We start from the raw sequence: 25,016 nt of genomic DNA on the forward strand, positions 1-25,016 counted from the left end.
TTTCGCTTTCCACCCTGGTCTGGTGTGTGTGTGTGTGTGTGCGCGTGTGTCTCTGGGAGAAGAACCCACCTTTTGAGAGGTCCAGAGGAGTTCATTCTGCCTGCAGTTCTTATGAAGCTGCCACTCAAGTCCCAACAGGACCAGTCGATCCATTTTTGTAGCGGGGACAGGAAGGACAGAATATGCAGATGGAGAGGGCAGTAATGGAGGACGGCGAGGTGGCAGCGGCGGCGGCAGCGGTGGCAGCTTGGGGCATTTGTTGGGGTACTTGGCCCGTGACCTCTAGGTGCGATGGACCTGTGGATGCTGCCATCTCCTAGTCTGCTGGAACAGAATTGGAAACATACATTACCATTACATTACAGGCATTTAGCAGACGCTCTTGTCCAGGGGGACTTGCACAACTTTTTTACATAGCATTGCTTCCATTCATACAGCTGGATATATACTGGAGCAATGCAGGTTAAGTACCTTGCACAAGGGTACGACGGCAGTGTCCAACCCAGAAATCGAACCTGTGACCTTTAGGTTACAAGATCAGTTCCTTACCCACTATACTACACTGCCGCCCGCATACATACAATAAGTGCAATTAGGTCCAATTACCCAGAATCCCTGTGGACTTCACTGCGCTGTCTCCAGGTTACCGTGGCAGCCTTATTAATGGGCTCTCCTTCATCTTAATTTGCTCTGGAGCAGAGCTGGGCAATCTTAACACAGGGGAGTCACACAGTATAGTATCCTGGTGTTTTTTTTTTTCTCTCCAAAAGACAGTTCCTCGAGTGTAATGTGCTGTTAAATTGTTCTTTAGCTCAATTAATTTGTAATTAACCGGTTACAGAGATCCCCGGGGTCTCATTCTGTGTCATTTGGTATCTTCCGTTTGGCCTGTTTTTGAGGAATTTTCACATTTCAGTGTGATCAGACTAATGTGAGGAGTTCAGCCATTTTCTTTTGCAAAACAGCCATGTTTGCTCGTCTGAAGAATTGATTAATTTAGTGATTTATTAACACGATGAGTCACAGGGAACAGAAGCTCCTCCACACACACACACACAGAAAGGGCAGGCAGGCTACTTGTGAAATTTAAAAGTTAACGCCTATCTGTGGAAAGTGAACGCAACGGCAAGGAGCCAAAGCTCTCAGTCTGTTAAAGGAGTCCATTAAAAACAATCTCATGGAAGGAGGCAGTTGAATGCGTGTTTTCAATTACGCGGGTTTGAATGAGAACAGGAGTGAAGGCCAGCACACACTCACAGAGGTTCCACAGGACCAAGCCTGGGTTCCCCCGGGTTCCCCCACGTTCCCACGGGTACCTGGCTGAAAGAATGGTTCTCCTCCATAGTTGCCTGCCCCTCCCCCCCCACTACTTGGGAGTGTGAAACCAACAGATTTATTTTCTGTGATAGCTGCAGTATTACTTCAGAGTCAGTAATACTGCAGCTATGTATAAGATGTATAAGAAGTTCCCCCAATGACACACTGCGTTGTAATTAGATGCTTTAATAGGAACTGAAACCATGGGTTCTACGTGTTAGCTAAAAGCTGTGGTAACCAACCCTGTTCCTGGAGATCTACCATCCTGTGGGGTTTCATTTCAACCAAAATTTGGCACACCTGACTGTACTAATTAGTGGCTCAACAAAGACCTCGTGCTGTTGAATGAGGGGTGCTTTAGAAAGAACAATAAAGAGTGATGGCGAGAACAGGCCCAACTTGGCTCGTCATTGCTTTTCTTTCTTTAAAATTTGAAATAAATGGCAATATAAATAGCATCGACAAACAATAAAAATAAATAAACCATAAATATAAAGCATCAAACAATCAATAAAAATGATCAATCAATAAAGAAACAATAAAACCCAATAAAAAGCAATAATGCAGCAAAATAAACAGACTTAAAAATTTTTTTTTTAAAAACAATGAAACAAACAAGATAAATAATAAGGGAAAGTTAATAAAACATCAAAGAAACAAATAGCCAAGTAAAAGAACATAAAACTACAGCATATCCAGTACCGTGTCAAGCCTAGCCTTGAATACCATCGCGCTCTATGTTAGGGTTGGAGTGAAAACCTACAGGACGGTAGATCTCCAGGAACAGGGTTGGTTACCTCTGGCTTAAAGAAAAATTAAGACACCACTTATCAGGACACAGAACACAGCTTTAACTTTTAACAGTTGGCTCCTACTGTTCACTTCCTCCTCTGATCTCCTGGTGTGTAAGGGGGGTAAAGTGTACCTTTAATCTGAGGGAGGGAAGGAGGGAGTGAGGGAGGGGGGGGGACAGGAGGAAGGAAGAGAAAATAAAAGTGAAGTAAAAGCAACAATTAGAGCTGAAGATCCTGAGGAGCGGGGAGGAACTGTGTGGGGTATGCCACCCAGGAACAATGACAGGAAGTGGACTGTGATGGGGAGGAGTCCCCCGTTCACCGGGAAACGCAAGGCCCGGCTACCAAGCTCGTCTGAGCGCGCTCAGTCGCGTCCGCGCTCTTTTTTATTCTGTTTCTTTTGTTTGGAAGGAGAAAAAGGCGCTCACGGGCTGGCCAGACGGGGAGGAGGGCCATCGCAGGTTTGCCACTGCAGCTTAAATGAAGAGGAACTAGCGTCCGGCTAATATCCTATATTCATTCATTTGCTCGCTCGCTCACTCACTCTCTCACAGGGTAGGTTTCTCTTCTTAAAGGGCAGGTTTTTCTTCTTAAAGGGCAGGTCTCTCCTCTTAAAGGGCAGGTCTCTCTTCTCACCGGTTCTTCTATGAGGAACGTGAGTCCGATCCAAATCTGCTCCAACTGAACCATCACACGGAATTCACCAGGGTTGAGTCTCAGAGCACTCCCAGACCCCCAGACCTGGGGGGGGGGGGGGACTGGAGGTCGGTGGGGGAGGCTTGGACGTAAACCAGACACACACGGAACAGGACGTAAATGGTACACGGCCAGATAAATTTCCCTCTTATTTTTTGTTTTTTTTTCCCCCCCGCTTGCAGCCTCTCCAGAGATTTATCTAGAGTTCAGGTCAAGGTAAATGGCTGTATTAGTGTATTATTTTACCCAGTCCAGATACTGTACTGTAATTGGGCTGACCGGGGCATTAACCCTGGCCTTCGGGGGGGGGGGGGCTGGTGTGGGGAGGGGGAGTGGGGTGGGCGTTTATTTATTATGGCTTAATCAGCTGCGGAGAAAAGACAGGCTCCTCCCTGCTCTTGGGCCTGTGGAGATGAGGCTTCAGGCCGTACCCGCAGTGCAGGCCTCGAGCGGCCTCCTGCTTCACCACTTCTACCGGAGCGGCAGCGCAGTATAGCGGGTAAGGAGCTGGTCTCGTAACCTGAAGGTCACAGGTTCGATTCCCCGACAGGACACTGCTGTTGTACCCTTGGTACAAAGGTACTTAACCTTTTGCTCCAGTATATATCCAGCTTTATAACTGGATACAGTGTAAGTCGCTCTGGATAAGAGCGTCTGCCTGTAATGTAATGTAATGTAATGCTTCTCCAGTCGGTAAAACAGCCAATTAAAACGCGACACGCAGTCCGGCCGGCCCTGGGTGCAAGCCGCTGATCTTTCAGGCAACGAGAAATTTCCCTACGAGACGGTCTGACGGATTATTTCACGTTTCCCCCGTTTGTCCTCCGAGTGCGTTTATGAAAAGCATCAGAGAATTGAGTAAAAGGGGGTGGGGGGAATTGTCCGTCAGCCGAGACCGCTTTCTCCCCCCCCCCTTTCCGCTCTTCTCCGCGCTCTTCCTCTCTTTTCTTTGTTCCCGCGTTATCGCGTCCGCGCTTCTCTCCGTTTGCGCTGCTCAGGGCCGCCTGTCAATCACACGCCGTTGGGGAAATTGGTTTTTTTGCGGGAGGGAGACGGTTTCTGAGGCTGAATAGATTTCTGGGGTGGGGGGGGGGGGAGGGGAGGGGGGGACAGAAGGACGCGATGAACGCTCCGCTGACATGACTTGAAGAAGGTAAGAACAGAATAACGCGTGACAGGTGAGCTCTGTCTGTCAGAGATCCTTCACTTGTAAACTGTTTACAAAATTTTTTTAAAAAAAAAGAAATAATAATCAGGCCATTATGGACAGCCCCACCAACAAATCCTCCCCCTCCCCGCAATAAAAACACCAGGTCAGGTGAATCTGACAGTGACAGATAGGCTTTTAGATGTAAACAGCCCCATCTGCATTGGGGGTGGGATGTGGGGGGGGGGGGGGGGGGGGGAGGACAGGGGGGGTTGTGTGAAAGCCGTTCTTAAAGTCACGTCCCTGCAGCTTCAGAATGTCAACACCAAAGAACGGAAAGCCACCGCCCCCTCCGGACCACCTGTCTCCCCTATCGCCAGCCTGTGACCCCCAGCATCGTCAGACCCAGCGAGCGACTCACGGGCCAACCCTTATCGTGACCCTTCTGTTGCTCATCGCCGATAAACACAAAATGCAACAATAATGCAAACCGTGTGTGATAAGGAAGTATTCACGTATACAAGATCTGGAAATTACCGCTATGATGAAAGTAAAAAGTAAACCAACGGCGATAAGAAAAAAAAAAATGTAATTAAATTATATAAACAGATGAAATCACGAGGAAGGTCAGGCAGGTGGTGAAACAGAGCAGTCATTCATCGTGTTCTCTGTGCAGAATGGCCTTCTTGTTTCAGTTTTGTTGTTTACAGTTTACAAAAAAAAACAAATGTTTTTTCCGCCTCTATGTAGCTGTCTACATGATGCAGGCCTCAGGTTCCTGTTGATAACACTTTGGTTTTTTATAAAGAATTTTTAAACAAAGTCAGTGTTCTAGAACTTTCAGTCGCCAGCAGTGATTGTTACATCAGCATTAGAATGTTCAGTTAAGAAAATTCTAATAACATATTTGCAACCTCACACCTTACAGGGTTAACGTGACTGTGGAAACAATTCAAATCGTGAAATGCTGTAAAAACTGAAAACCCTCATCCATCAATGAAAGCAGAGCATCATATGATACATAATTATATACTGTACATGTTTTCTATTTAATGCATGGTTTAACATGAGGACATTTCTGCCCAGCTGTCTCTGTGCAAGGGGGCTGGAGCCCATCATGTTGTTTTGAAACTGAAGCTTACCATGTCTGCGTCATATCTGGTTTCGGTTAGTTCTCTCTGCTCTCTGTTAACTTGATCATTGACCATCATAAAAGATACAGATCAGCATTTCCTCCATAACTCATAAGCACGCAGTGAATATGTTTTTACTGCCGGAAAGAGCCCTTTTAATACACGGTGAACGGTAAGCCTTTCCTTGATTTGTTTCTTCCTCTCTTTCTCTCTTTCGCATACTTTCTTTCTCTTTTTTTCCAGCAGGTACTGTGTCCAGCACTGTCCATTCAAACAGCAGAGCTCTAGCCACCTCTAATGTACAGGAATTACAATGAAAAATAATACTGCGTATATGTGGGGAGCAGTTATGAGAACCTTTTGGTTGCCAGTCGACCTCTCTACCTCTAAGCCATCGGCTGCCCACGGGTGAGCAGTCTCCTAAAGAATGGCACTGTTTACGTAAACAACCCCCAAAATGGCCTTTGAACAAAAGGGCATTCTGTTTATCAGGAACCCCTTTCGTTTACACAAACACCTTCAGCAACTCGCTAGCTCCCGTTCGGACAAAGAGGGTCAACATATCAAGACTTCAAGAGATCAATCTTCGGTCATCCTCGTTTTCCGTGAAGCTCGGTTGTCAGAAGAAATAAAATCAATTAAAAACTTCCGGTAAATTCAGCCTTTCAACCAGACTGAGTTGGGGCTGTGGCCTTTTGTGGGGATAACCAAAGCCACATTGGTTATACATGGCCCATAACCACTAAACACAGCACAATATCCGCCTTTAATGTTGGTGGCGTTTTTTCCATTTTAAGGAGGTGCCCAATCTGAATTTCTTCAGTTAGACATCCACAAGTCTGGTGTACTGGAGAAATTTAGGGGAGGGGTGGGTTGGGACTGCCATCACAGACCAGGGGTAAGGGGCTGGGTGTCAGGAATCATGTGAGCCCTAACCTCCGTTTTGTGGGGTGCACCAGTCAAAAACAGGGTGGGCCTAGGACACCCCAGGAACACAGCGTGTCACTGCCAATGCCACGGGGTCAGATGGATTTAGGGAGCCGTGCAAGGTGTGCTGGGTAACGATGACATCAGAGCACATCAGTGATGACAGGGACCGGCTTGCAAAACCTGAGTGTCTTAGTAAGAGAGAACCGGCAGAAAAAACATAAAACTACTCCTTGAGAGCTCGTTTTATTCCATTTGCAGACTTGCAAGGGCTCGGCTTCAAGGCAGAAGACTCACAGAACTTCCAGGAGAAGTGGGATGTCTGCCTTGAGACTCTACAGGTAACTCAGGTGTGCACCTTTAGATGCTAACAGGGCCTCTAGCATACAGCGTCACATAAAGGATCTATATCGTGCCCAAGGTAAAACTCCTCCATATGCGTCACACCTGAATGCAAAGTTGTCATTCTCAAACTATAGGAAACACTTTTTATTCAGGCTTTGGAAAATCTTACAACTTCCTCTTGAAGGTTGTAGACAGTCTTCTTGCAGCCTTTAAGTGAAGTGCTCTTACGATCTTTGTTCTGCTCGACTTCTCTGACTGGCTCCAGTACAAGTCCTCCATCCCTCTCGTCTCGAGAGTGAGATTTGCATCTTTTCTATCTCTAGTCCTCCTCTTTACCCATTTAGCTCTTTTAGGGTCTTCATGAAAGGGAGCAGTTTGTCTCCATAATTGGACGCAAGAATTTTCCAGGACAAGAGACTCCCAAGATCATTACTCTTGTGAAGTTCTGCCCGGGACCTCTCCAGCGCAGTCCTGATGTGCCAGCATTTACTTTGACCCAGACTAGAAAGTGAATTTTAAAAACAGTGACATTTTAAGGAAGAGAGTTAACCCATTGAACATTTTTTTTTTTTGGATAAAAGTCGGTGAAAAGCTGTTTAGGCGTTTGGGTAAAAACCCAGCTACAAACGGGTGTCCAACATTAGCCAAAAAAGGGTCGGTGTGGATGCGGGTTCTTGCTTTAGACCAGCACTACAACACCTGATCCAACTGATTAACTAACTGCGGGTCACCAGTCAAGACCTTGAGAGGTAGAATCACATGTCTTGAGTGTTGGGCTAACACGAAAACCTGCACCCACACCGGCCCCTTTTCGGATAAGACAGGACACCCCTGACCTGGTCCGTTTATGTCACAATGTCTCTCAAACTAGATTTCCACCCCTCGAGACGTCTATATTCCAGCGTTTTCGCTCCCTGGGAATTTTGTGCTTTCAAGTGAAGACATGCTTAGCGTTGGTGTGCATACTGGGCGCGAGTAATGTCAGTTGGAACGCTCGGCCGAAAGGGGTTTTCAGCACCGGGTCTCGGAGAAAAGGTTCCTGTGGTTTGGAAGAGATCGTGAGATTACGACAGACGCCATTTTCTCCTGGCGTACGTGTCCCTGTTTGATTCCGCTCCGAACGAACGCTGAAGAAACACAATGTCGGTGGTGTGCTTGTGCCTGGAATCAAATCTCTCTCTACATCAGGTCTGGCACAAGCCGTAACATTTTTCCTTTCGAATGAGTCACCAAAAAAACCAAAAAAAAACAAAAACTAAACAATAGCGAAAAGGCTGTGAGGTCCCTTCCCCGGCTTCTACCGGCCGAACGCAGATCAGAACGCCCAGAACCTCCTCTGGTGCTGTCCAGCACAGCGTTTCCTCCAAGATCAGGAATCTGGGAGCTATCCCAGACTGCCCCTCTCCTCAGGTTCACACCGGCATGTCCAAGAGCCGCTTATTCACTGCGTCAGAGAGGCTGGCTGTGTTCACCCAGCACTCCGCAGACACACACACACACATGTACACACACGCATGCAGACACACACACACACGCCAATACACACACACGCATGCAGACACACACACACACACACACTATACACTTATACTCACACACACACACACACACACACGCGCACGCACACACACACACTCACTATACACTTATACTTACACACGCACATGCACACACGCGCACACGCACACAAACATACAGACGCACATGCACACACACACACGCACACACCCACAGATATAGACACAGACGCACATGCACACACACATGCATGCACACAGCGACACACACACACACACACACACCCTTCTGGCTTTCCAAAACAGAATTTATTTCCAGCTGCATTACTGCCGTTATTATTTAATCGCATGCTATTCTGAATTTCGCCGAGAGGATTCCAACTGAACAAACAAACAGTTAAAATACACAAACGGTTTTTTTAAAAATTCCTCCCCATTGCTCCTCGATTAAAATTATTTTTATGAAACGCACAAATCCAAGTCCTTTAACGGCGTTCCACCCCCTACACAGCCTTCTGATCTGTTAGCCTCGAAGTCTCACGGTCCTCTCGCTGGTGGCCTTTAGTCACCAATTAGCTTAATTGCATAAAGGCAGAAATGCTGTTTTTGTTGCTGTTGGTGTTTATTGTAGTCCCACGTTAGCGTGTACATCAGCGTAGTATTAAAAGTTCAGATGTGTGTGCACATGGAACAAAAAGCTGGATCAAAATTAAGTCTCGCACAATTACTACGGTGTGACATCACACGTCTGGGCTCAAAATGCACACAGGTATGTATGTATGCACATGTGTGTGTGGCATGCAGGCATGTATCCTAGACACATACACAAACAAACGCACACACTAACGTGCTCTCACGCATGATATACTTCCCCCTCCCCCCTCTCTCTCTCTCTGTCCTGGCTGCTCCACAGCTGGTTGTGTTTTGCTGTGGTGAGGTATCCCAGACCCAAACTGAGAAACCGGACCCCTCCTCCACCCCTCCTCTGTCCTCTCCCCCCCCCTCCCCTTCCCCTCCCCTGGGCTGGGCCCTAATCCCAGCCCTGGAGTTTGCTGACTGACAGGAACTGCGCTCTCTCAACCTGACCTCTCTCCCTGCCCCATTTCCTTTACACTGTCATTCGTCAGAAACCAGAAACCGGACCCCTCCTCCTCCTCCTCCTCCTCCTCCTCATCCCTTCCCCTCCCCCAAAATGAGGGGCCTCCTCCGTAACTGACACTTTCTAAATAAAGACTCTTTAAGAGAACCCCCCCCCGATTCAGAGAGAGAGCATCAGAGCGTTTCTGAGGTACAGAGGCTGTGTCCCGATTCACCCACACAGTGTGTGTGTGTGTGTGTGTGTGTGTGAGTGTGTGTGTGCGCATGTGTGTGTGTGGGAGTGTGTGTGTGCGAGTGTGTGTGAGTGTGTGTGTGTGTGTGCGCATGTGAGTGTGTGTGTGTGTGTGCGTGCGCACTCGGTGAGGTTGTGGTCTGCGTGTGCGAGAGAGTGTGAAAGTACAGTATATGGTTAAACTGCACCCCTCCCCCTGCAGTGTATAGTGTTACCTCAATGGACTGAGTCATTGTTTTCAAACAAGCCACATCACAAAGGAAAGATGAACAGTAAACCCAAAGCGACCTTCGAATGAGTTCAATCTGAACACAACGCGTCTGAAAAATGGCATTTTAAAGGGGATTAAAGCTGTAACAGGCTGTGTTTCTACATTCACTGACTTTACTACCCAATTTTCACACCCATTTGGAATTTGTGACTGGTACTGTAGGCCCAAACATCGCTGCAAAACGATCTGCCTGGATTTTATGCTTTAAAGAATTATCAGGGTGTGAATAAATGCAACACTTTTTTTTTGGAAAACTTTTTTTGAACCAAGTTTTTTGAGAATACAATATAGCTTATTATCTGTACTTTATTTTATACAGCTTTGCTGATCTTCATAAAACGTGCAAATAATTTTTGAGGACACCACATGAATGTAATCTATTATTATTATTATTATTATTGTATATATGCCAGTAGTAAAAGACACAAAACAACCGACTGACATTTGTATTTGCTGAGCTGGTGTCTTCCTGGATGTACCTTTTGGGTCGGCTGTTCAGGTGTGTGTGTGTGAAGTAATCGGTAAGTAAACAGCTCTGGTTTCTTCATGAGAGTTGCCATGGCGACGAGGTCACAGAGATCAGGGTAGTCCTGTGACCCTTTCCTGTGACCCCCTCTCTCCCCCTGGGGGCAGGGTTATGGAGTTGTGGGTTTTGGGGGGGGGGGGGGGATAAGTGAGAGGGACAGCCAGGTTCAGGTCAGCGCACACCTGTACACTGTACCTGGGTGAGCGCACAGTACATCCTGTCTCTCAAACCCTGCCCCCCCCCCCCCTTTACCCCAAACACAGGGCTGGGGAGGGGCTCATAATGCCCGTGGCCTGAGGCGGAGCAGCACACAGTCCAGCTGCTGCGGCGTCTTCCAGTTTATCAACCCAGAAATCTCACCCCCCCCCCCTCCCCGCCTCTCCCCACCCCCCCGGTGAAAAGCCCTCATTCATCAGTCCCAATGGAGCGCCACACAGACGAGACTCCCAGAGGAGAAGGCAGGTATTACACCCAAACACAGAGCGACCCGCTACGCAGGAACAACTGCTCCATCCTGTTCGGCATGGCCTCAGGACTCTTATTTTGAAACGCCACACGCACACACTGACAGCAGAGAATTACGCTTCATATGAGCTGGACTACCAACATATGACAACTATGACTCAGAAATGGAACCCATCATTTATTGCATAATTGATGGAGTTCATAAAAATCAAGTTTGGGAGAAAGCACTACATCTCAGTTCTCGCCACCCAGTGGAAGCCAATATGATCTGACATCTCACTGAGTTCTCACATTCTTCCTCATCATCATCATCATCATCATCCCCTCCATTCCAGGCTGGGGGGGGGGGGGGGGGGGAGTCAGAACACCACCGTATCAGGGCTCCAGACTAACTTTTTTTTCACACCGCCGTCCCGAGAAACCGTTTTAACCGCCCCGGAGGCGTGCCAGGGGGACGATTTTGGCTCGTCCCAAACGCGTTTTTCATCGTCCCGGGACACCGGGACGCCGTCGGCCTCCAGCTTTGCCGCACACCCACAGAGCGCTGGCACGACACCCTGAGCCTAATGCATCACATCTGCCAACCGTTCCCTCAGCCATCCCAGGAAATCCAGCATCATCCAGCTCCCTGTCACTGCACATTAATACTTACAAGTTTTACTCTGAGAGTGTTTTCTTTAGTGTGGTCCACACCTTGTGAAGTCTTTTTTTGTTTTTTGAAAAGGCGCAACCACAAGAAAGGAAATGTGTGTCTGAGGTGCGTAGCTTCTAAACGGTGACCGTGCTTCACGATTTTACCGAAATGAAGTGACATTTAATCTGAACATAATTTGTCTAGATGGATGCATGGCGTCAAAAATGACACATATTTGCTTGTGGAAGAGACGTCTGAGAAATTATTTTTATTTCCATTGCTTTTAAGTGACAATTATTTTGTTAAAGGGCATTCCTGGCAATTCTGGGAATCCCATAACTGCATGTGGGATACGTTTAAAAAAAATGGTAGGAATTGAAAATGATCAACAATATTTTTATTGTTTCCTGGTAATCTGATACACTACTGTGATGCATATGAAACTTGAACATTCTCATAAGCTCAAATCATTTTGACCTGGGCCTCCTCCATGAACGTTCATACGCATATATTTGATCGTAAATTGTGTGTACAATGTAAACCACATCAGTGCGATTTTTAAAGAGTTGAACTTGATGTCAAAATAAATAAATGAATGAATGAATTAAATAATTAAAACTAGTCATGAAAAGATGCTTACCTCCAAGCAGGGTGAAGACCATGCGCACACACTGCCCCTAGTGGTTGGTCAGCTGCATTGCAGACGTAAGGCTTCTTTTCCTTTGCTTGCTTGTGATGTTCAGTTGTAGCTCTTGGCCATGAAGTAGCTGAGTGGGAAAAGGAGACGCAATAAGTCAGCATTCACTGCTAAAGTTTCGCAGGGTAGAGAAATTGAGCTCATTTCTACACGCACAAATTTCCAGTCATCAGTGATTTATAGATAAAAACATGCGTGTGCATGATGTACGAATATTCATTAATGCGCACGAACATTAATAGTTACATTTCAGATCTGAGCTCAAATTTAGTATGAAAAAAGTAAATTCTATAAACTAGACTGAAAAAAGCCTTGGGCTGCTCCATTTGAAGCTGTCGCACGGAGTCTAAAGAAGCCCTGCTTTTCCAGACTCACACACATTCCAGACCCTCTTCCACCTAAGGTCCCAGTACTTGAGGAGAAACCCATCTGTGTGAGGACTATTTAGATTTAACGTTTTTTGGCGAAAGGTCATTCCTATCAGATTATTTTCTGACATGGTGCCTGAGGAAACACAGGAAATCAGAAGAACTTTTTAAACTTCCTTTGCTCGCAGAAGCTCAAATACTGCACATCCTGTGTTGGTCCTCGTTGAGCTCAGCTTTAGTAAGGGGATTGCCCTCATGTAAAAAAAAAAAAACAGAAATCATTTTGACTTTTCTTAGATTAGATTTAAATCACAAATGTTTTTTTTTTTTTTTTAATTGCTAAAATTACACTGCAACTCCAGGTTGGAGACTCAAACGTGTCACAAACACAGCACGTGCTCACAGACACTTTAATCAGGGCGAGGACGCTGCCGATGGTGGGATTTTAGGGTCAGGGTGAAGGAGCAGCTTTCGCTGCCAGACCTCAGTGTGTGTGTACTCTTCGGGGAATCCACACACTCACGTGGCCCGGTCCCGTTCTCAAACCCAGACGTCTCTAATTGTGCGCCGCGCCACGGGCGACTGACATCAGTTTAGCCGCCGCTGACAGATCGCGAGCGGCGAGGTTCGCAGCTGGAGAGCGTGAGCGCCGCCGTCAGCTCTGCGTTTCCGCGCGCGGATACCGACCGCGGCTGATGAAATCCACCGAACGACGCGAGCAATCAACTCGGCTTCGTCTGAATCTCGAGGCGGACGTGCGCCGCGCGAGTCATAATTCTCGCAGAGCCGCTCGTGATTGAGAGCGACAGAGAGGGACAGGGAGTGACAGAGAGTGACAGAGAGCGACAGCGAGGGACAGAGAGCGACAGAGAGTGACAGAGAGAGACAGAGAGCGACAGAGAGCGACAGAGAGGGACAGAGAGGCACAGAGAGGCACAGAGAGGGACAGAGAGGGACAGAGCGGCACAGAGAGACACAGAGAGGGACAGAGAGGGACAGAGAGGGACAGAGAGGAGCAGAGAGCGACAGAGAGGCACAGAGAGGGACAGAGAGCGACAGAGAGCGACAGAGAGGGACAGAGAGCGACAGAGAGGGACAGAGAGGGACAGAGAGGCACAGAGAGGGACAGAGAGTTAAATTTACGGGCCTTTGCCTCCTCCCTCCTGCAGTTTCCCTCCTGTTGCAGCTCCTGACCCAGAGATTCATGCCTCCTCGTGCTTTGAGTGTCTGAACCCCCAACACCGAGGTTTACTTTTAAAAAATGTTTGGCTGTGTTCTGGGGCCTCGACACCACATTTTACGAGTGTATGTTTGACACAGAACAGCTGCGTGAAGGAGATTATGATCATCAGACATTGGACAACAAAAGTATTGCAAACCTTCTGGGATCAGGAGTTCAGTATGATGCGTTATTAATGCTGAGAAGTCTATGGTATAGAATTATTAATGCTGAGAAGTCTATGGTATAGAATGTCTTGTTAGCTGACTGTCATGAGGTGTCACATGACACCGTTGACCTTTGACACAGACCTACAAAGCATCTGCAGGCCCCTCTCCAAGGCATCTGTGCGATCAGAGTTTGTGCATGACAATATTTCAATGCTTTTTCAATTTAACAATGCAAATATTTGTACTTTTTGCTGCAGGTATTAATAAAGGTAATTCATTAGGACAAACAGTGAGGAACTGATGGGTTTATGTGGCCCTCTAACTACAAAGACTTTCCTTCGTAGATGAAGTGAGCCATTATCAGTCATCAGTTTTGTGTTCACCATGAGAAATAGTTCGAATTGTGTGATGTACTGGAGGGGAAAATATGAATCCTCAAAAAATAAAAAATAAAAATAAAATTCCAGGACCAAAGTCTCCATACGTTCTCCATGCAGAACATGCTTCTGGCATGTGTCTCTTATGTGGACATTCTTTCTAGGTCACAGGCATCATGTGTCTTCCCATATATTCACACGTGTCTTCTATGTCACTTTCAGGGCCTCCACAGAAGAAGAGGGTCAGTTTCCACTATCCATTCTTTTCTCTGGCGCCCTCTAGTGGACACATTTAGCACAACATGGATGGCCGTCCATAAACTTCACGATGCCTTCTACAGGCCCGGAATAGCGTATGAGCTGAACATACGTACAGGGCAGAGGGGAAGAGAATATGATACACAGAAAAAGGAAGTTGCTGGGTCCCCCCCCCCACCCCAACCCCCACCTCACTGCATCTGGATCCAATTGTTAATTTACAGAACCGAAAAAACAGAATGAAAAAAAGAGGAAAAATGACATTCTATTCCACTTAATCTCAGAGCATTACAACATGACGAATTACCGCTTTTTACACTGAGCTCTGAGAACTGGGGGTAGGGAAGTGGCAGGTGAGCATGTGTGTGTGTGTGTGCCTGTGTGCCTGTGCATATATATGCGTGTGTGTGTGTGTGCATGCATATATATGCATGTGTGTGTGTGTGCATATATATGCGTGTGTGTGTGTGCTTGCATGTGTGTGTGTTTGTGTGTGTGTGTGCCTGTGTGTCTGTGCATATGTGTGTGTGTGTGTGTGTGTGTGTGCATATATATGCATGTGTGTGTGCTTGCATGTGTGTGTGTTTGTGTGTGTGTGCCTGTGTGTGTGTGTGTCTGTGCATATGTGTGTGTGTATGTGTGTGTGTGTTTGTGTGTGCGCATATCTGTGTGTGTGTTCTCGTTCTCAGGTTAAGTTATGTTGTGCTCTTTGCATCCAAAGACAAACAGAAGATCTACGCTGGGACCTCCCTGTCAGTGTTTTTGTTTTTTGTGAGGGGGGGGGGGGGGCGTCTCCCAGACCAGCCCGGTGTCACGGCTCAGACTGCGGGGCTGAGGGCTGACGGGATCACACGGGCGACGCGGACGGTGTGGGGGGGGGGGGGGGACGCGGACGGCGTGGGGGGGGGGGGGCAGACGCGGATGGTGTGGGGGAGGGGGGGGAGAATGTGGAACAAAGTGCAGCTCAGCCCTCGTGGGACCGGACCCGCCACCACCGCGTAACCAGAGCCCGAAAGCCCAGAGAGGGCCTCCCTCTCTCTCTTTCTCTCTCTCCCTCTCCCCCACGCACTCTCCCCCTCTCTCTCTCTCCCTCTTTCTCTGCCACCCTCTCCCTCTCTCTCCCTCTCCCTCTCTTTTCCTCTTTCTCTCCCACCCTCTCCCTCTCTCTCCCTCTCCCTCTTTCTCTCCCACCCTCTCCCTCTCTCTCTTTCCCTCTTTCTCTCCTACCCTCTCCCTCTCTCTCTCTCTCTCCCACCCTCTCCCTCCCCCCTCTCTCTCTCTCCCTCCCTCTCCCTTTACCTCACTCCCTCGCTCATTCCTCCGCACTTCAAAGGGGTCCTGGAAACTATTAAAAAACAGACAGACGCGCCCGAAAATAAACTGTTCCCCCCCCCCCGCCCCCCACCCCTCTCGCCTGGAGAAGATCCAGAGGAATCTGGCCCCTCCCTCCCCGAATTGGGCCAGGCCTGTGCACCCGGGCAGAATTCCGCAGGGCGCAGGACGAAAACAGGGAACCCTGTGCAACCCCCCCCCTCCCCTCCCCCAAAAAAAAAATACCTTACAGGTAGGACCGGAACGTGCTCAGTGTCACCTGACACCTGGCAGTGACTCTCAGAGTATTTATTCATTATGAGAGAGAGGAAGAGGGAAAGAAAAAAAAGAGAGAGCACAACAGGGAGAGAGAGAGGGAGAGAGAGAGAGAGAGAGAGACAGAGAGAGGCAGAGAGCCCCAGTAGGACAGTCAAGGGGAATGAGAGAGAGAGGGGGGGAGGGGGGGGGAGTGAGAGAGAGAAACAGAGCGTAAGAGGGAGAAGGGGAAAGATAGAGAGAGAGAACGAGAGAGAGTATATATATGTGTATGCGTGTCAGTGTTCAGCTATATAAAGTAGCAGCTACACAATAAGACGTTCAGAGTTAAATCAGCTCTTACGGAGTACACACGCTCCCTGTTGGACTCATATGTACTCTGGTAGAGCTGAATTAACCCTGAACATTTTGCTGTGCGTAATACTTTGCTACCTCGGTCCATCACAGTGCGGGACATTGAAACTGAAATTAAATTCCTTTGCGTTTCTTCTCTTTTGAAAGACCGTCTGATTTCCGTATAGGACAGCAGATATCGCGATGTAAGGGGAGACAGAAAGAGGAGAAAGATTGCATGGGTATACAGTTTTCTCTGTTTACAGTCTTGCTGATAGCTCGATCTCGCAGCTCAATCTGATTTACTGTGCTGGCATGCAGGTCCAGCAGGTCTAAGTGTGCACAGTGGCACTGGGCCACATTGTGCTTGGCGAGGAAGTCAAGTGTGCTTCGACTGCCCTCTAGTGGAGTTAGAGCAGAACTGCAATGCACTGGCATAGTTAATTAATTAATTACATTTATTTGGCAGACGCTTTTATCCAAAGCGACGTACAAAAAGTGCATTTCATGGTCATAGACAACTACTAAACACAGGTTCAGTAAGATACAATACTTATTTTGTACAGCTGTTTCTAGCCAAGAACACAGTTTAGTTCACACAGTGAGCACTATTCAGATCTAACCTCTGCAAAGCCAACTAGGCAGAAGAATAAGCTACAGTATTAGGACAAATACAAATTACCAAAAAGTGCTGGGATGGGGCAACATGTAACAAGTGTCATGAAAAAAGGGGGGGGGGGGGCAGAGTAGGCTGCAGCATGGCAGTTTCACCGGACTGGAAGCTGTCTGATTACTATGAGAATGGCTGTAATAAACACTGAGGCACATGGCATTCAGCATGATCACAGAAGACAATCAGACACATCAGGGAAAATAAATCGCAATTCCCAAAAATCACATGGTGCAGCCACAGAACCCAGGAGGACACCTCTATGTGGTCAAAACTAAACAAAAAAACTTATTTAATTATGCAGTTCATTGTACTTATTTAATTAACCATCAGTTAGTTTAATGATCCGAAACTTCACACACACATATTACTTTTGCCGTACATTTTTTCCATTTATTTTAACCTGGTCAGTCATACTGCATTTTCTGCCATTTTGAGAAGATTGGAATAAATTGCATGGGTCACATGATCAGGCAGCCATCTTTAAATGTCTGTCCCACGTCATCACAAAATGTATAACTATATTAATTAAAATCATTACATATATATAACAGCTGAGACCAATCACATCTGTTGGCAGCCATTTTGTGCTTCACCTCATTAGTACATTTTTGTAGGAACATTGCACAGTGGTTTTGATAGGACTGCCATTGACCCCTGTATTATCAGCCGCTAATGGCGATGTTACTCATTGTAGCCACAAGGGGGCAGAAGAGAGGAGCCTCTGAGCTGCAGCCTGACTGATTCATCCTGAGCTTCTGTGAAAGTGAACCCTAGTCCTCTGCCAGCGTCTCCCGTGTGAAAGAGATCCGGAGAGAAGGAGCATCGTCGCTTTCACACTCACCTGCACACAGGTAACTGCAGCACCTGGGCCATGTGCTCCAGTCCCTCCCTGCAGGCTGTGAAACTCAGACGCCCACGCTCTCCAGGGTGCGGGGCGAGGAGACAGGGCCTTCAGCCTGGTCCCGAGGCAGAGCTGTGTGGGGCCAGTGCTGTAAGGGCCGGTGTGGGAGCAGGCTTGTGACTTAGCCCAGCACGAACACACCTGATTCCACTTAGCGAGGTCCTGATTGAAGACCATGATTAGTTAATTAGCCGAATCAGGTGGCGCAGTGCTGGGCTAAAACAAAAACAAAAAAACCTGCACCCCCAGGCGCCTCCACAAGGGATTAAAAACAAAATAAAAACTAACTTTAAAAAGTAAAAAAACGGGCCTTGGAAACCATAAATAACAGACACCCCCAAAAATAAACGGATCACCCTATAAACTGTATTTTTGGCACAATGAACGATCTGCAAATGTATTTCATGTGTTGCAAAAAAAAACGGAAAAAAAAAAAAACTATTTAAATAAAAACTGAATGTCAAAAAAAGCCCTTGTGAAGAAGCAATTATGGAAGAATATGACTCCCCTGGCAACACAGCAGTATTTATATAAAGAGAAACAGCAGATCTGTGGCTGAATTAGAGTTCTGAAGAACGTCCGCTTTGTGCTTCGCACTGCGGTACTGAACGCAGGGTGTGATATTCCAGGTGCTCCAACCCCCCCCCCCCCCGTCTGCTCAGTCATCCTTCTCTCCCCCCCACCTCCCTCTTTCTCTCTCTCCTCTCCTCCCCCTCTCCTCCTCCCGTGGCTCGGGTTACAAGGCTGGAGCAGGAGGTCCAGGGCTGGGGCAGGAGGTCCGGGGCGGGGTCCCGGGTCAGCAGTCACAGTCCGGGTCAGAACCGCTCCACAGACAGTTTTGGGGCTAATTAACATCCTGCCTCGTTACCGGACGGATTCCTCCCCCCCCCTTCCCTTTTCCCTCCCGTCTGGGGCGCGTTACCCCACCGCTGGCTTTGATCTGGGGTCCCGTTTCAGACCCCCCCGCCCCCCCCCCCCCGCTCCATCTCCGCTCACGTGGGAAGCAAGCCAAGGCTCCCCTGCTATGATTGATTGCACATCACTTTCCCCGTCTGGGGCTTTATCCCAAAATCCACCCCTCCCCCCACCACCACTACCACCCCCCCCCCCCTCGCTCTCTCTCTCTGCTTCTCGTCTCCCTCTCATGTTTCCCCTCTAAAGTGCCGGCCCTACACCAAATTCCAAACGATCCCCCCCCCCCTTTTTTCTTCTCTTTTGTTTCTTTCCTTCTGACAGGCGAGGGGGGGGGGGGGGGGGGTCAGCTCAAGCACACGGCCACGGGGAGGCGCAGACGTGAGCAGAGCAGGACGAGGAAGAGGAGGACGACGAGGATGAGCAAGCCGCCGGTCTCAGGAAGTTGATGTAGGACACGATCCAACATGGGGGGGTTGGGGGTGAGGTTTGGGGGTTAGGGGGGGGCTCAGCTTGAGGTAGATCAGCCAAGAGACACACAGGAAGAAAAAAAGATTCCCTTAAATCCACATCCTCAAATTTCTTTACATAAAAAAAAAGAACCACCCCAGAGAAAATAAATCCCAGGAAAGGTCCAGCGGAACAGCGCTGAGGTTCTGGTACATTCGTTTGCCGTTTGGGTGCGTGTGTTCAGACCCTCCCTCACCCCCCTTCCCTAATGTTTTGGGGCACAAACTGTCGAGAGCGAGGGGGGGTCCAATCTTATTCGAAAAGGACAGGGGTGCGGGTGCAGGTTTTCCTTTCAGCCCAGCACTACACCACCTGATTCTGTTTATCAAGGTCTTGGCTGAAGACTGTGTTTAGTTAAATAGTTAAATCACATGTTGTAGAGCTGGGCTAAAATACAATTCTGCGCCCACATCAACCGTTTTGGATAAGATCCCAATGTATGCATTTACTCGTCTGTCTTGTTCATGCTTATAAACAGCTGTGCATCTGTGAACCTGTGATCTGTTGCACGTGTACCCTTCAACTTGTGCCAGACCAGGCACCTCATCGGCAGACTTTTCACTCCTGCAGCCACTAGAGGGCGCTCAACACGAGTCGTCTTTGTAAACATGCGCTGCACTGTTTGAACATAACGTATGAAAACTAATACCAAAGCTTTGGAGGAGGGCACAGCCGAACAGAATTGCAATATCACGAAAACGCAAAGAGATTTTTTTTTTCTTTTGTAACACATTTTATTTAAAAAACGAGGGGGAAAAAACAAAACAAAAAAAAAAAACTCTTACAGCTTCAAACCACTCAGAGCAACCTTTCCTCCACAGAAAGAGAAGTCAGGTACGATGACACCATCACAGTGTTCCGTCATCTCCACGGCAACACAGTGAGACATCAAAGGGCTTCCACAGTTTAGCCCAGAAAGACGGGACTAGCTTTTATTCATTTATTACTGTGATGTGAATAATAATCATCTGCACAGATCATTATAGTAAGTGGATCACAAGATTTAATCTGCTCAGAGAACAAACCGAGTGATCCAGATGACATGGAAATCAGCTCATCTGCACAATACTGAGTCAAACAGGGCCCTTCAACTTCTTGCCAGACTTTCATTTTGCTTCCGTAAAGGACAGAGGGAGGAGAAAGACGGGGCAAAGCCTCTGCGTCGTCAGCACAGAGGCAAGTGCGTAGCTATACAACAGGAGCGTTAATATACCACACAAAAAATTGTACTTGATTTTGTGAATTTTTTGAGCTATAGCTTGGGGGTAGCGGGGCCAGTATAAATAAAACACGGCCTAATCTACACAGGAACTCAAAAAAAAAATGTTTACAAAATATACAGGTGGACTAAGATTTACGCATGGACTTCTCTGAGACGTGCTGCACTTTTAACAATACACCAGTTACACCAGAGGCTGAAGATCCTCACGGTTTCTGAACAACGTTCTGGCAACAGCTCCCAACTACAGGAAAATGTGAACGGCACAGGCAGGAAGAGCCATTTTGGAATATTATGGACACAAGTTTTTCTTCTTTTTTTTTTTGGTGCGGGTGAGCAAGTCACCACGCCAAAAGGCCGAAAAGGACCACGCCCACCCCAAACGCGTTTGGGTTCAACCATCCAATCAGGAATCAGGAACCAGGATGGAATGTGGAAGGGCACTACATTACCCAGAGAACACCTGAGGTGAAAGTGAACATTCCTCAACTGTTTTTTTTTTTTTTTCTTTCCTTTCCTTTTCCCCCGATTGCCTCAGCAGCAGGACGTCAGGGCGCGGGGGGAAAGAACAGCTATTTATAGAGAGCCAATCAGCCGAGACGGCATGGCGACCGGACAAACAGGTCCCCCTCCTGCACTCACGCTGCCGCTGAACAGCAGTAACACCGCCACTGTGATCCCCGAGCCACCTCTCACCCAACGCCTGTCCGGCGAGGTCTTATACAAATCTTACACTTCCAAACGCGGGACAAAGTATCTGACACGCCACCGACTGCCAAGCGGTGCTTCTGGAACCCGTCGCACGGTTTCTAAACAGCAGGCGTGCAAAAAAAAAAAAACTGTGTGACAGGTGACAGGTGACAGGTGTTTTCCTCACAAGATCACCACCGGCGCTGAAACGCTATTGGACGCCTGCAAGCGCTGCAGCTGAACTGCTTCAGCCTGGGCTCAGCCTGCACGCAGACGCACGCGGCCACAGAGGGGCTTACGCTTGTGCAATGAGTCGTTTTTCGGAACGGAGGAGGCGTGTGCTGCGCGGCGCTCTTCGGGGGAGTGGGGGGGGGGAGGGGGAGGTGCTCACATTCCATCACCGCAACCTTTAACGCTGCATCACAGACAGGACACAAAACCTGATAAATACACTGAGATCTGAAGCAGAATGTCACGTATTACTGTAAATGGGATTCCCCTGCAGCAAGATAATCTCTCATTTCCTTTTGCACAATACTGCCTTCTGATTGGTGGGAGGGGCTTGGCCTGCACCTGCTTCCTTCCACACCTCCACTCCGTCAGGCTTCGCCAACCTTGTCATTTTAGTCGCCAGATTCTGAGATCTTTTCAGCCTCTAAGATGGGTTTACACACACACACAGAATTTCCAAGATTGTTTTGCCAAATTGTAAAGCCAGCACGGTTTCAAATGTCTAACCACACCAGCGTGACTCATAATGAAGGAAGCATTCAGACCAATCGCTACAAATCCCCAGAGCAGAGGAAACCTGGTGTGAAAAGAGTGAGTGTTAGGAGGGCGCTGTGGAGCCCCCTGAGCGGGGAGGGCTGGTGCCCCCGGCTCACCGCACCCTGCCTCACGTGCACCCTGGAGGAACAGCAGTTTGACTCTGAGAGTTTCAGCCTCATCTTACGAAGAGGAAGTCATATAACAAAAGCAAAAAAAAAAAGAAAATTAAAGAAAAAACATACGTTAAAAAAATAAAATTAAAAAAAACTGAAGGAAAATTTTTTTTACAGAAAGCCTATTTGTTCCAATGTCCTCCAGTCTGTTCCTGATACACTTCGATGACGTCCTCGTCTTCCATTCCAAGCTGCGGGGGGGGGGGGGGAAGAGGACAAGGGATTAGTGTGGTTCACACACACACACACACACACACACACACACACACACACAGTTAGCAGAGCACGGCTGCAGACGTGACTCATAGTTTCCCAAAGACACGCCCCGGCAGCCGGAAACGAGGAGACCAGTGAAAGACCACAGACCTCTTTCGGGGTTTGGTTGTCTGCGATTCTCTGTCCTTCAAAAAGAAACCGTAGAGAATTCATCGGGACACCCTGAGGAGAACGAAAGCACACACAAAAAAACGGCTCAAAACACGGCTACAGCAGAGAAGTTCATCAGCGCACCTTCCTGACATAATGGCATTCGCAGAGGACACGCTGAGCAGCAGCATCCAGGCCTGCAGTCGCCTGGCTGGCTCACCTGTCTCTGGCTATAGGACTCCTTCAGCTTCTTTAGGTGCGTTGTCATCTTCACTTTGAAGTGAATTTCGCTGTTGTCCTGGGAAAGACCAGAAACAGGGCGACCGATAAGTACCGCGTGGAAAACTCAGTTCGGCAAACGTCCCTCTGCAGCGAGAGGAGCGTGGTACGCTCTCTGGGGCAGGGGATTCTCCAGCCGCACGAGTTTACCCTGCACAAGCTGGGGTTCGATCCCCACCCCAGCACATTCTGAGCAGTTACCCCACCCCTTCTCTATCTGATACCCTCCCACTGTCTGAATAAAGCAAAAATAAATACATCTTTTTTTTTTTTTAAACCCCATACCACTGGGATTCCTATTAATCTGATCTAAGGAACAACAGAGCACAAGAACCAGCCATTCAGCCTGTTTAGGCTACTCATTCACCAACAAATTCCTCTAGCAATACTCTGCCATGAAGAGTAAGCTACACATTGCCAAACTCTGTAATCACTCAACCCTTGGAACCTAACAAACAAACATCTGTCAGCACCCGCCCACTTCCTCTTACCTGACCAATCACCTTCAGCTTGATGTACTCCCCGTCCTTCTTGTCTCCTGCATCCTGACTTGAGGGTTTTGTCTCCTGCAACAGTCGGGCATAACTGATTTAAATGTCACTGAAAAACGTACTGCATTTTGTGTGATACTTTTGCCCACCCAATGTGACAAACCAACATGGTACATTTTGTCTAGTGTAGGGTGTCCAATCTTTTTCGAGAAGGGCTGGTGTGGGTGCAGGTTTTTGTTTTAGCCCAGCACTACAACACCTACTTTAACTATTTAATCACAGTCCTCATTCCTTAATAAGCAGTATCAGGTGTCGTACTGCTGGCCTAAAACAAAAACCTGCACCCACACTGGCCCTTCTTGGATAAGATTGGACACTCCTGATCTAGAGCAAATGCGGTTACAAAGCGTAGAGTACATTAGTATTATCACTTAGGTAAAATCCCGATTACCTAGACAGCTTGCACATACAAATATACATTTGTTAGCGCCACTGTATAAAAGCAAGACCCAAAGATGAACGAGACTGAAACATCGCTACAGCCTGAACACAGCGGTCTATGGTAATCATTACAGACGAACTCAGCTATCCAGCCAGTGACACTAGCATTGGATATGAGGTCTTCTTAACAAAATGATCTCATTGACAGCCAAAGAGTAGTAGTAGTAGCTACCAATTCTCATCAAGTACCCTGAATTATCATACATCTTAGCTTGTTAGCCCGTTGTGTATTGCCCTCTTAAATGTAATTAGCTAGCAGGCTCGCAACACAACAACACCAAATAAACAGAAAGGGGTAACATTGCTGGCGTCATAGGATGCCACCACATAAGACAAAAACGTCTGACCGATTACCAAACAAACAAGCTAAATCGTTACAGCGAGTTTACGCAATAAATTCAGTAACGTTTCGTTGCGTACAGATTGGAAGCAGCAAGCTAGCTGGCTCAGCTATAAAGATCTCGGACCAAACAGCGTCTCTACAGACATTTCATTTGGAAAGCGAATCTAGCTAGTAGCAAGACTATTATATACAGTTCAAAACCTGACTAGCAATCTGACGGTTGCTAGTTAAACGTCGTTAATCACCTAAAAAAGGGATAACGTTAGCTAGCTGGCTAACTAGACATACATAAGCGAAAGCTAGCCAGCTAGCTCGTTGTGAATTCTACTCGGCCTGACTAGCAACCGAAGCCCGTTAGCCCCGCTTCGTCAGTTCGCACGCAGCAAACGCAAACTTACCGTATCTGACATGATGTATGTTTTCTGTGTAACCTGATCACAGCCGTATTTTTTATTATTTAAGTTTAGCTTATGCTTTAGGGTCCACTCTTGTCGACAGCCCCCACAAAAACAGAGACACTGACCTCATTGGGTTTGAGGTGGGACTTCCACAGGAAACCGCGTCAATCCGTAGGAAAGTTCCTCCCCTTCCTCATCGGTCGCTTTACAGTTGCATACCGCCATCTACTGTGGTGGAGTATGAATCATAGAACAATCACCAAGAAATATAAAATTCTATCAATTATGTTACTCTGTCAGGAAGAATGTGCTATTGTACAGTCCTAAAATCCCCGAAGAACAAAGCAAAATATATGATAATATTTTTTTAAAACATACTTCACTCAGAGTAGTGGGAATCAAACATGTTTCAAAGTTCATGTCACATATACAAATGGTGTGTATGTTGGGGGTGGATTACGCACATACAATTTAAGTCACAGCGAGGGGTCCAGTCAAAATGCGGTACTTGCCTTCTCAGGATTCTGCTATCTGCAAGCTAGCTTCACGCTGCATTTTACTATTGGAGTGTCGACAAATGTGAGACAAAGTTTTACCATCATGTGCATTTCATTATCTCAGACAGAAAAAAGGAAAGCAGTGTCTTTCCTACAACAATGGAGAAGTTAGTAGAAGATGGGA

The 25,016-nt window shown here is 47.5% G+C and overlaps 1 protein-coding gene and 1 long non-coding RNA gene across 2 annotated transcripts; both read right to left on the reverse strand.

Annotated features, from left to right (window-relative positions):
* Positions 1-249: 249 nt before the first annotated feature.
* On the reverse strand, positions 250-17,838 carry LOC118213574. The gene is made up of 3 exons (XR_004762451.1): positions 17,626-17,838; positions 11,743-11,869; positions 250-321 (listed from the first exon to the last, which is right to left on the reverse strand). It is a non-coding gene; the product is annotated as an uncharacterized LOC118213574 (long non-coding RNA).
* A 2,980-nt stretch (positions 17,839-20,818) lies between these two features.
* On the reverse strand, positions 20,819-24,494 carry sumo1 (small ubiquitin like modifier 1). The gene is made up of 5 exons (XM_035392538.1): positions 24,336-24,494; positions 23,094-23,168; positions 22,544-22,621; positions 22,324-22,395; positions 20,819-22,148 (listed from the first exon to the last, which is right to left on the reverse strand). The coding sequence occupies exons 1-5, from the start codon at positions 24,345-24,347 to the stop codon at positions 22,080-22,082; spliced, it is 306 nt and encodes a 101-aa protein (XP_035248429.1). The 5' UTR covers positions 24,348-24,494; the 3' UTR covers positions 20,819-22,079.
* Positions 24,495-25,016: the final 522 nt, after the last annotated feature.

Source organism: Anguilla anguilla, chromosome 15 (assembly GCF_013347855.1).
Source record: "Anguilla anguilla isolate fAngAng1 chromosome 15, fAngAng1.pri, whole genome shotgun sequence".
Taxonomy (NCBI): Eukaryota; Metazoa; Chordata; class Actinopteri; order Anguilliformes; family Anguillidae; genus Anguilla; species Anguilla anguilla.